This window comes from Microcaecilia unicolor, chromosome 9 (assembly GCF_901765095.1).
Source record: "Microcaecilia unicolor chromosome 9, aMicUni1.1, whole genome shotgun sequence".
Lineage (NCBI taxonomy): Eukaryota > Metazoa > Chordata > Amphibia > Gymnophiona > Siphonopidae > Microcaecilia > Microcaecilia unicolor.
In genome coordinates this window covers 79,338,697-79,351,885 of record NC_044039.1, presented here as the reverse complement: position 1 = coordinate 79,351,885, position 13,189 = coordinate 79,338,697, and the positions used below count along the sequence as shown (strand labels likewise).

The 13,189-nt window shown below is 43.1% G+C and overlaps 1 protein-coding gene across 1 annotated transcript in view; it reads right to left on the bottom strand.

Annotated features, from left to right (window-relative positions):
- SULT4A1 (sulfotransferase family 4A member 1) overlaps positions 1–9,414 on the bottom strand; it is a 112,287-nt gene extending 102,873 nt beyond the window's left edge. Inside the window, exon 1 of the mRNA XM_030215014.1 lies at positions 9,243–9,414. Coding sequence (XP_030070874.1) covers positions 9,243–9,414 — 172 coding nt within the window. The remainder of the gene's footprint in view (positions 1–9,242) is intronic.
- Between the last annotated feature and the right edge of the window lie 3,775 nt (positions 9,415–13,189).

Sequence of the window (13,189 nt, the reverse complement as noted above, 5' to 3'; positions counted from 1 at the left end):
TTTATTGCTTAAAACCTCCAATCAGAAGCCATATGTATAATCTTATTCTATAGAAATGATTAAATACCTCTAAATAAATCCTAACTTATAGTGGTAAAACTGGAGTTGCATCTTCTGCAGAGAATTCTTGCGTCCTAGAGATAGGCAATAATTAATACATGAGCAGGGCCCGGTCAAACCCAGTAAGCGGGGTAAGCACCGCAGGGGGGCGTCTGCCTTTAAGGGCGCCGCTGCGGCGCCATACCGTGCACCCTTGGTGCTTTAAATCTTTAATTTACCTCAGTTCCAGCAGCCACGTCATTTGAAAGCCCTGCCCCGTCTCTAGCCTTCCCTCCCTTCGTGAGTTCGTTCCGCAGTCCCGCCTTCTGACGTCATTTCCTGGAGGGCGGGACTCTGAGGGAACGAACTCATGAAGGGAGGGAAGGCTAGAGACAGAGCAGGACTTTCAAATGATGCGGCTGCTGGAATGGAGGTAAATTAAAGATTTAAAGCACCAAGGGCGGCGCGGTATGGTAGGGGATGGGGGCGAAGGAGAATCGCTGGACAGGGGCAGGATGGGAGAAGAGAGAAAGGAGGTGCTGGGGGGCGTGGGTGCCAACTCATAGTCTGCAGGGGGGCACCAGAGACCCTAGGACCGGCCCTGTACATGAATTTATCCATGTAGATCACTTTTGGTTATTGCCGCCTAATTTGAAGCCCTTCAAGGTTGAAAGGCTTATCAGCTTATGGATGGGGTATCTGGAATAGCAACTGATTAGGCAAAATTTGATGTCTGTCTATTCTCTGGGATTGTGCCAAGATAACTTGATTCATCCCTCTAATATCACACCGGACAATTTTAATAACAACATTCAGGAAGCTCTTGAAATTCTATGAGCCCGATATTCAGCCCACAGAGGTCAGTGAATTTTAAACTGCTGACTGCTGCAGGCTGAATTTGACCTGCTGGACCTAATCCGGGCACCAGCATTGAATAACCAGGTCATGTGCAGCCATCAGCAGTTATCTGGGTACCAGCCACTATTCAGACTGGGGCTCAGAAAAACAGTCTGGATATACAGTGGTGGAAATAAGTATTTGATTCCCTTGCTGATTTTGTAAGTTTGCCCACTGACAAAGACATGAGCAGCCCATAATTGAAGGGTAGGTTATTGGTAACAGTGAGAGATAGCACATCACAAATTAAATCCGGAAAATCAACATTGTGGAAAGTATATGAATTTATTTGCATTCTGCAGAGGGAAATAAGTATTTGATCCCCCACCAACCAGTAAGAGATCTGGCCCCTACAGACCAGGTAGATGCTCCAAATCAACTCGTTACCTGCATGACAGACAGCTGTCGGCAATGGTCACCTGTATGAAAGACACCTGTCCACAGACTCAGTGAATCAGTCAGACTCTAACCTCTACAAAATGGCCAAGAGCAAGGAGCTGTCTAAGGATGTCAGGACAAGATCATACACCTGCACAAGGCTGGAATGGGCTACAAAACCATCAGTAAGACGCTGGGCGAGAGAAGGAGACAACTGTTGGTGCCATAGTAAGAAAATGGAAGAAGTACAAATGACTGTCAATCGACAAAGATCTGGGGCTCCACGCAAATCTCACCTCGTGGGGTATCCTTGATCATGAGGAAGGTTAGAAATCAGCCTACAACTACAAGGGGGGAACTTGTCAATGATCTCAAGGCAGCTGGGACCACTGTCACCACGAAAACCATTGGTAACACATTACGACATAACGGATTGCAATCCTGCAGTGCCCGCAAGGTCCCCCTGCTCCGGAAGGCACATGTGACGGCCCGTCTGAAGTTTGCCAGTGAACACCTGGATGATGCCGAGAGTGATTGGGAGAAGGTGCTGTGGTCAGATGAGGACAAAAATTGAGCTCTTTGGCATGAACTCAACTCGCCGTGTTTGGAGGAAGAGAAATGCTGCCTATGACCCAAGAAACACCGTCCCCACTGTCAAGCATGGAGGTGGAAATGTTATGTTTTGGGGGTGTTTCCTCTGCTAAGGGCACAGGACTACTTCACCGCATCAATGGGAGGAATGGATGGGGCCATGTACCGTACAATTCTGAGGTGACAACCTCCTTCCTCCGCCGGGCCTTAAAAATGGGTCGTGGCTGGGTCTTCCAGCACGACAATGACCCAAAACATACAGCCAAGGCAACAAAGGAGTGGCTCAGGAAGAAGCACATTAGGGTCATGGAGTGGCCTAGCCAGTCACCAGACCTTAATCCATTGAAAAACTTATGGAGGGAGCTGAAGCTGCGAGTTGCAAGCGACAGCCAGAACTCTTAATGATTTAGAGATGATCTGCAAAGAGGAGTGACCAAAATTCCTCCTGACATGTGTGCAAAACCTCATCATCAACTACAGAAGACGTCTGACCGCTGTGCTTGCCAACAAGGGTTTTGCCACCAAGTATTAGGTCTTGTTTGCCAGAGGGATTAAATACTTATTCCCTCTGCAGAATGCAATAAATTCATATACTTTCCACAATGTGATTTTCCGGATTTAATTTGTGATGTGCTATCTCTCACTGTTACCAATAACCTACCCTTCAATTAGGGCTGCTCATGTCTTTGTCAGTGGGCAACTACAAAATCAGCAAGGGATCAATACTTATTTCCACCACTGTACTTATGACATCATTTTTGTTAACCTAACTTATCTGGGACTTACCCAGTTATCAGACTGAAAATTGCCACTAACTGGGTAAGTCCTGGTCTACCCAGGCACACTCCCAGAACACTCCACTCCCAGAATATGTATACTGTCAGATTACATATTCAGTGGGCACTAGCCATTTAAATGCTGCTGAATATGTGTTCTGGTCCGGCTACCAGGATTTAATTGGGTAGAAACGTCCTACCAAGGCTAAATCTTTTTGAAATATCTACCCCTATATTTATAACCTCATTTATGATGCCAAGCTCCATATAGGCAAACCTATGGAAAAACTGTAGGTACTTCAGCTCTGTAGCTGGGTATCCCCAAACCAAGGAGTGGTGGGTTCTTTATCTTGGGTCCACAATATTCTGGGAGTAGAGAATGTCATATCCTTATATCAGAGCTTCCCAAACTGTGTGTGCAGACAGTCCATAGGATTCTCATTATCCTGTGCTACCCGGGGATCATATTCTTTCTGCAGCCCAGGAATTGGGATCACAGCTGCAGAAGAAAGATTGGTGAGCACTGCCCTATGCATTTTATGAACATGGATGAACAAGAAGCAGGGGCCTAGCATACAGCCCCTCTCCCTCCCCCCTAACATTTTAACTTGGAACAAGGTGGAAGGCATGATTTAATAGGTCGACTTAGCTTGCACACTTGGAAAGATGAAAAAAATTGTGGCCTAGCTTGATCAGGTAGCTTGGCCAGTGGACATACCCCAGGTGAAGAAACTGTTGGCTTAGCTAACCCACTTATGGTGAGCCATCAGAAATGCCCATATGTTATTGGCTATAGTAGAGTTTACACAATTGGTTAATAAAGCTGTGTCTGCTTTTTCCCAAGATGCCCTGTAGGCTAGATTCTATACATGGTGACTAAAAGACTGACGTCAAAAAAGTGCTATTCTATGAGCTTAAAGTTAGACACAGTTTATAGAATAGCACTTATATCTGGACATGGCCATTTGTATCAACTGAAACATGGGGCAAATGAAGACACGGATGTGGAAGAAAAGGAAAGACGGGGGGCGTTTCCAAGATGGCGGATTTGTGACCGCGTCTGGGAAGAGAGCCCCTTGCTGCACGAGTGAAATAGATTTTTCCTACCGCAAAATGCCGCATACAAGCGGAAAGGAGCTGTGAGGATTCCTCCGCGACCCGCAGCTGCTTCCTCTCCACTTCAAGGCAGCATCGAGCCCTTCCTTTCGCGTTCGTCTCATAGATTAGAGACGGAGACGCCTGCTTTAGGGGCAGCCGGTGGAGCGGTTCCCCTATTGGGCCTTGAAACATCGTTATCTCCGCCTCCAGAATCAAGCTGTCCTCCGTGTCCGGGCGTCTGTGATGGTCGAGGGAGCAAGCACCCGAGACCCCATGGAGGTGATCAAGGTGGCTGCAAGCGGAGACCCTTTACCACAAGAAAGTAGCCGAGAAAGAGGAGTCCCTGTGTTTGAGGGACCCGGAACAACTCCGGAGGTGAATCTGGAGAGGATATGGCTGATGCTGGGAAAAATCGACTCTACTCTTCAAAATACCTCTGAAAAGGTAAATACTTTATCCCTGAAATTGAAGACATGGTGAAAAATTTAGAAATGGTGAAAGAAGAGCTGACTACACAAGTTAAAGATTTAAAAAAGATGTTGTTCAATTGCAAGAATTTAAAATCACGGTAATGAAAATCAGTTGGCAATGCATAAAAAAATTGAACAAATTGAGAACTTCAATAGAAGACTAAACCTCCGAGTACTGAATTTTCCTAAAATTCCCGGTAAAACACCTATTGACTTATTCAAAAAATACTTGTTGGAAAATTTGAAAATACCGCAAGAACTTATTCCCCCTATAAGTAAAATATATACTTGCCAACAAAGACTTGCTGGAAAGAAGGAAACAAAGATGGCCTCGGAGTAGAAGGAGTAGATTTCAACAACTTATCAGCAATTTTAGAACAATCTATTGAAATTGTACCAGAGAGGGCTACCCTCTTGGTTTCCCTGGTATTTGAACAGGACTTCAACACAATATTTAAATTGTACTTTAAATATTCAAAAGAACTGTTCTTTGGAAACAAATTGTGGATATTTCCTGATGTTACTAAGGTAACTCAGGAACGGAGAAAATTATTTTTACTAATGAAACAGGAAGTCATTAAGTTAGGTGGCTCATTTTTGTTAGCATATCCTTGCAAATGCTTGGTCAAGCTCAGTGGGATAAAGTATGTATTTTATGACCCAGAACAGCTGAAATCCTTTCTGGACATGAAACAACTGCATGCAAATATAGTAAAATGATGAGAGACGAATTAGTGCACATAAACCGCATTATGTATAATTTGGCAATAATACCTTTAAATCTCCACTGATTATGTAACTCCCCCCCCTTAATTGAGGTCTAAGAAAGCTGTTAAACTTATTCTTGTTTAATTTTTTTTTTTACTTTAAAAATTTAAAATTGGCTGTTTTTCTGTAACAAGTTTTGTACTTGTAAGAAATTAAAAATTTATAAATAAAAAATAAAAAAAAAAAAAGAAAAGGAAAGACGAACAGACACTTAATGAATGGAAACAACAACAAAGAAAATAAAAATACACAATAAGGCAAACCAAAAGAGCATACTATAGAACCAAAATAGGGCCTAACTACAAAGACACACACAAGCTATACCAAATCGTAAATAAACTAATAGATACTACACCAATTACTACAACCAGCACAGACATCCCAAGGGCAGACGACCTTGCCAAGTACTTCAACGAGAAAATCATAAAATTACGGTCCACGTTACCACTTAACACTACTGACCACGAAAAATTTATGGACTGCATAGACCCAACCCCCGGTAAATACCCAGCGGATCGAATTTGGAATAGCTTCGATTTATTAACCGAAAACACTATTTCTCAAGCAATCAACAAATTTTCCAAAACCCACTCCAATGGACACCTGTCCAATTATCTAGTAAGGTCTGCCCCAAATGCTTCATAACAGAACTTATGACATACCTGAATTACATTCTACAACACGGACTCTTCCCGAAAGACAAAGGAAACATATTACTCACACCGATACCCAAAGACCTAAAGAAAAAACTAAATGACACGACCAACTATCGACCAGTAGCATCCATCCCCCTGATTGTCAAAACAATGGAAAGTATGGTAACACAACAACTTACCAACTACTTAGACAAATTCACAATATTGCATGAATCACAGTCAGGATTCAGATCCAACCATAGTACGGAAACAGTGATAACCACTCTCATAACTAAATTCAAACAACTAATAGCAACAGGACACAGTGTGCTACTCCTCCAATTCAACATGTCCAGCGCATTTGACATGGTTAGCCACCAAATACTCTCGAACATCTTAGACTACTTCGGGATTGGAGGAAACGTACTAAAGTGGTTCCAAGGATTCCTAAAAGCCAGAACCTACCAAGTGATCTCAAAATCAAAAACGTCAGTACCATGGACACCAGAATGTGGTGTTCCACAAGGATCACCATTGTCACCAACCTTATTCAACCTAATGATGACACCTCTAGCTAAATCGTTATCCAACCAAGGTCTCAATCCGTACATTTATGCAGATGATGTCACGATATACATCCCATTCAAGCATGACCTAACAGAAATTGCAAAAGAAATCCAACATAGCCTCCAAATAATGAACTCATGGGTGGATGCATGTCAATTGAAAATAAACGCAGAAAAGACACAGTGTCTCATCCTATCCTCACAATACAACTCAAACAAAAGCAATACTATATACACTCCAGACTACACTCTTATGGTCTCCGATAGTTTGAAAATCCTGGGAGTATCGATTGATCGAAACCTCACACTAGAAGACCATGCGAAAAATACAACAAAGAAAATGTTCTACGCCATGTGGAAACTTAAAAGAATCAAATCCTACTTCCCAAAAGACACATTCCGCAGCCTAGTACATTCAATGGTGTTAAGCCACCTAGACTACTGTAACGCAATATACGCGGGTTGTAAAGAACAAGTCATTAAGAAGCTTCAGACAGTCCAAAATACGGCAGCCAGACTTATATTTGGGAAAGCAAAATACGAAAGCGCCAAACCGCTAAGAGAGAAACTACACTGGCTTCCACTAAAGGAACGAATTGCGTTCAAAGTATGCACCATGGTCCATAAAATTATACATGGAGAAGCTCCGGCCTACATGACAGACCTCATAGACCTACCTGCTAGGAACGCTAAAAGGTCAGCACGTACATTCCTCAACCTCCATTACCCCAACTGTAAAGGATTAAAATATAAGTCCATTTATGCAACCAGCTTCTCCTACATTTGCACACAGCTATGGAACGCGCTCCCGAAGACCATAAAGACAACGCATGATTTAACCATCTTTTGTAAATTACTGAAAACAGACCTATTCAAAAAAGCATACAACAAACAATCGTCCTAACTTCAAAACAACAACAACGAAGAACAAGACTGAAATGATATAATCACTGCCCAACACTATTACTCTCACCATAATACCGTCACCTGAGCAACTACATATAGCCGACACCTACACAAGACCACATTGTATTCTTCTACCACATATATACGCACTTGATTGTAAAACCATGTGTTAACAAGTACGCAAGTACACAATGCATTCTTCCACCATGTATGTACGCACTTGATTGCAAAATCATGTGCATATCTGAAGTCCAGAAATGGCAATCGCCAAAACGGCAAATGTAAGCCACATTGAGCCTGCAAATAGGTGGGAAAATGTGGGATACAAATGCTACAAATAATAATAATAATAATAACACATATCCCCATTCTTCCATAACAACGCACATTAATTTTAGGAATGCCCCTATTCTGCCCAAGACCCTCCCATTTCCATACCCCCTTTTTCAGATCATGCATAAAATTTAGGTGCTGATACTGTACCTAAATGTATGCGTATACAGTTCAATTAAATTTAATTAGTGCCAATAATTGCTTGTTAAAAAGCCAATTATTGGCACTAGTTAGCTTGTTATTCAATTAAATTGCATTTAGAAATTGAGCATACGCTCATATTTGTGCTCACAATTTTTGGTGACTTTTACAAAATTGGGGGGGGGGGTGTTTGGCCTCCTACTTCTGGGTGAGGAAAAGGCAATAGGATGGGAATAGTCATGATTGCCTTTCCTATGTGTCTATAAGATATCCTGGAATGACAATGCCATAACAGGACTCTGTAAGCCACATTGAGCCTGCAAATAGGTGGGAAAATGTGGGATACAAATGCAATAAATAAATAAATATGTATTTAGTTTATGAATATATATTGCACATTTTACAATGAATTCCAATGAGCAAAGCACATTTCTACTAAAATATATAATACAACTAATTACAATCAAAAAATAAAAGTACATCGAGGCTATTGAGCCCTAAAAGTTTTCAGTGAAGCTCTCCAAACTTCTCAGGACTGTAGTGTAAGACCTTACCTGTCTCTTTCCTACTAAATGGCCTACATCCTTCCTGCATCTCATCATTCCAAACTACTGCACAAGCAAGCTTAATAAGATGCTGGCAAACAATGCAGAAATATGGGCCTCTCTAATGTTAAGCTGGAAAGCAAATACATGAGAAGCCCCTAGAAACTATGGCTTTAATTCCATAACATATTGCAGCCAAACATAATGATATGGGAAAGATCATTCACATTGCTGCTGCATTTACAAGGTGACACTGAAAGGCATAACCATCTAATTTTATCAGTGAAACCTAATGTCTGATCCATACACTACCAAGTACACACAAATCTCATACAAAACTTTGCATCTGCTGGAATATTAATCACATATACTGCAACAGAAAATGATTCATTCTAGAAAGTTCACAGAATAAAAGGTGACTCCACCTCTCATTTATGTCTCTGGCTATTTCATGTATTATGGGATTATCATATATATCATAGCCTTACAAGCAGCTCTATTTCCAGATTTAGCCTGCAGACAGAGATATTAAACACACAGTGAAAGCTAAGTCAACTAAAGGCTTCACAGAATAAGGGAAATTATGTTCTACATATTCATAAGTTGAGTCTGCATGATTATTAAAAAAAGGAAACATTTCAGCATTTATAAAGAACATGGGGGGGGGGGGGGGGTGTTACCCTGATACGGCAGTAAAGTGAAAACTGAAGGGCAAACATCCACAGAAATAATATAATTCTATTTAAATTCTCATATAAAATGAATTAAAAAGGTGTGCAAGAATCTAACTCATTCATTGCCTTTAGCAACTGAGTTTGCTTTCCACTAAAATAAAATGCTTCAATGACCTCGGCCAAAATGAACCACCCTTTGCAGTTACATAACATATTACAAGGCTGGTAATTCACATTCTAGATGGTGCTGTGAGATGTGATCAAATTTAACTTTGATGGGTTCTGACAGATCTGGTGAATTGCCTGAGATGGGAAAAACCCCAACCCGTGATAAAAGTAATCAGTTTACCAAGAGCCGGGCTTTCATTTAAGTAACCTATGCTGACAAGCTTCAAGGCAACAAGGGCTTTTCCTCCTCCCTTTACCTGATTTAGGATAGGTGACAATCCAGATATCATTTTCCCTGGCAGGGAAATCAGCAATCTCCTCCATCTTCCCCCTGCAGAAGGGAGGGAGCCTCACTCCATTGAATTCAAAATATTTGCTTTCAAACTCCCCAGGAGTGCTGGGGGTCTCTGCTTCACTTTCTGCCATCATTCCAGGGTATGAAAGGGAAACGGGAAAGACCACACGTCACAGAACGTCTAGGGTGAAATAAAGAAAAGGTGATAGGAAAGGAATGCTACAGACTGAGGAGAGAAACAATAGCAAGGTCAGAGTTGTGTTTGTATTGGTGCTCCTGCAGGATGCAGAGGAACAGACTCTAGAGAAGGTGATGTAATGCGATGCTACAAGAGAGGAGCTGGAAGGATGCAGCAGCCCCAGCTTCCTTAACCCTTCCACTGCTACGCATGTCATCCGGACTATTAGCTCCATTCTGTGCAAGGCGCATGTGCCGTTGCCAGCTCAGAAGGTGAAGCGTTGCTATTGTAAGTGAGATAGGCGGAGACCAGATTTCTGCAAATGCACCTTAGAGATAGCCACAAAAACAACAACAACAACAACAAAAAAAACAGAAAATGTGTCCATCTGGACCACTCCTTTTAAGGATGCTCTTGCACATCAGTGCTTTCCAAGTGAGGAGCCTTTTTAAAAAGGCAGTGTTTTTCCATCCACCCCCTGATATTCTCACTAAAGGCAAAATTTTGAGTAGAAAAAGGCACCCTCCACTGAGCCTTCTCTGGAGGAGACCTCAAACTCTGGAATGCACTTCCTGAAAGGTTTTGCTGAATGCAAGACTATCTTCAGGAAGCAGGTGAAAGCTTGGTCTTTTCCCAAGCCTTTAATGGAAGAAGCACACACACAAGGACTAACACTGACTGCACATACAGTAGCAGGACTTTTTTTTTATCCACTCCTACACTAGCTGAGATTATATTCATGCACTTTTATGACTTTTTTTTTGTTACATTTGTACCCCGCGCTTTCCCACTCATGGCAGGCTCAATGCGGCAGGCAATGAAGGGTTAAGTGACTTGCCCAGAGTCACAAAGAGCTGCCTGTGCCGGGAATCGAACTCAGTTCCTCAGGACCAAAGTCCACCACCCTAACCAGTAGGCCACTCCTCCACTCACATGCAACTTTCTTTAAACTAGTCTCCTTTCTAGAACTCCATGCACATGAACTGAGCATGCACGTAATGCCGGCCTCCGCAGCTAGGAGTACTACCGCTGGTTGCCATGGTATTCTGGCAGCCTGGGGCAGGGCGCCGCGCCGGTCGAGTTCTATTAAAAATTTAAAAAAATAAACCGTACCGTACCACATTGGCACCTATGCGCATGCGCTGCTACCTTCCTGCGTGCAGCGCTCGGCTCTCCTCCCTCCCTCCCCATCAGCACCTAGACATGTCCACCTGTGAGCTCTACACCCGGGTAAGTGAAGCGAGGAATTAGCCTGAAAAAAATGGCCGCAGGGAAGAACACACAATTACAGTCGGAAGGTAGTTACCCTAGGTATGGTTTCGCAGTGCTGGTCTTCTGTCTAAAATATTAACAGGGGTGTATTTTGACGATACTATAACTGCATACTCACAACCAAGATCGGCAGTAGCAGAATGCAAACCCACCAGAAATGAGGTGTCTATATAGGGCTCCTCCTGATGTTACGTATTCACGATAAACACAAATAAGCTACCACAGTTACATAATACTCCTCCCCCAAAGAAAAAAATGGTGTAAATGCCGAAAAAATACCACTTGTCCTAATATTCTCTCCCCTCTCCTGGATTGTCTTGTATACTCCACTCAGTTTTTGTCTTTCCTGCACTGATGACTCCTAAATGACACACACCTAGTGTTTCATTCCACTTGAGAAAAAAAAAAGTAACAGATAATAGAACCTGTGTTTTGAAAACACCAAATTTTTGTACCCTGGATGAACCCGTAATTAGCTGGAAAATCAACTCCTAAATTTACAATGTAGAAATACTTAAGAATAGAAGCCCTATCGATGTGACTGCGAGCAGATAATTCTTGTTATCCATAATTTCTCTGGATGCCATTATGTCCTAAAAAAGAAGCTACCATTTGATAGTGTTTCTAGAGCAGAATTAAAACCTAGGTGGCTTCAGTTCAGTCTTAGATACATGCACGGCTGTTTTAAAAGTAAGTCTAAAGGGGGGTCACGTGATGCTTTAAGGCAAGGCAGACGTGGTTTCCGTGTTCTCCCAGGCCCCGACTCGATCTTTCAGGAAAAATCCCTGCAAACTTTAAGAAAATACAGCTACAACTTTGGAATTGCGAGGGGAGATTATATGGAAAAATTTTTGAATTCCCAGAACCAACCAATGGCGCCCAAAAGTTCTAAGAAGGAAAAAGAGAAGCCGAAAGCGGCGGGCGGCGCTGAGGCAAGTCCGCCGCCAAAAGACTCTACGGCTTTCTCGACGGAGCAGCTGCGGCAACTGGCGGAGGTAGTTGGAGCGGTGGTCGAACCTAAATGGGATAAAATATTAGAACGCCTTGCGACGATGGAAGCGCTCATCACGGACACAACGAGGAGGACGGGAGAGCTTGAACAGCGGGTATCAGCAGTGGAGGAGTCTCTAATCCCCAACGTGCAACAGCTTAAAGCGATCAGAACAAAAATGGAGTCCTTAACTGAGAAATTGGACGAACTTGAGAACAGGTCTTGTCGAGCCAATCTAAGAATTGTGGGCTTACCGGAATTGGTGGGAGCGTCTGAGTTATCCTCAGTGCTTGAAAAATGGCTGGCTAAGGAATTTGCTTTATCTGACCACGCGGGGCCCTTATGTTTGGAGAGGGCCCACCGCGTGGGCAAACAGCAAGATGGCCGACGCAATCCGAGAACAGTAATCCTGAAGGTACATAATTATGTACATAAAGAGGAAATTCTAAGGGGATTTCGGATGAAACGGAATGAAACCAAATTCGATGGTAATCAAATCCTTATCTTCCAAGACTATTCTGCAGCTTTGCAAGAGAAGAGGAAGCTGTTTACCCCATACTGCAAAAAGCTGCATGAAATGAGCACCCAGTTTATGTCAAAGACAATGGTCAGTGGAGAACCCTTGGAACTCCTGAGGAGGCACAGAAGTATGTGCAGCAACTGGAGCTGAAAGACCGGGACGCTGCAGGCAACGGCTGAATTGCATATAGTCAGAGTACTGGGCTACTCTGATCAGGACTAGCACACTGAGTTGCAGGGTTGGTATTTTGTTTAAATTGCATTAGGAGTCGGGGGCAGGGAGACAAGGAAAACCCCTGGGACCCATTCTAATGGGTAGTATACTGTATGTGTGGGTTTAAAGGGAAGAGAGGAAGAGGTGGAGGGGAGGGGGGCGGAGAGGGATGGAAGGAATAAGGGTGGGGGGAGGGGGGAGGAGGGAGAGGGAAGGGGATTAGGTTAATGGGGAGGGAGGGGAGAGAGGGGGAGAGGGCTATATGGATGTGCAGTAGTGCTGTGGGGGTGTGTAAAGGTATGAGAGGGGGGATATCATTGGTGAATCATATGGTTGTAACGGGAACCCCTGCTCTGTATGGAAGTTGGATCCCTTGGGGGGAGGGGCTGGCCCCCGGGGATGTTCAGAGTAGTAAATCTGTCATCCTAACTATTGGAATTCTGGCGACTGGCTGATTGTACACAGATAAAAATATTCTCCTGGAATGTCTCTGGAATTACATCCCCGGTGAAACGTTACAAAATATTGACACAGTTGAGGCGCAGGGGTGGCACCATCACATGTCTCCAAGAGACTAAGCTTACAGACACTGAACACAAAAAATTAAAGCAACAGTGGGTAGGGGAGTGTTTTTATTCCTCTTCAGGGGGTAAGAAAAGTGGGGTGGCCATTTTAATTAAAAAGGGTATTCCATGTCAGTTCAAATTAATCTACGCTGAGGGCCGTATAGTGTTA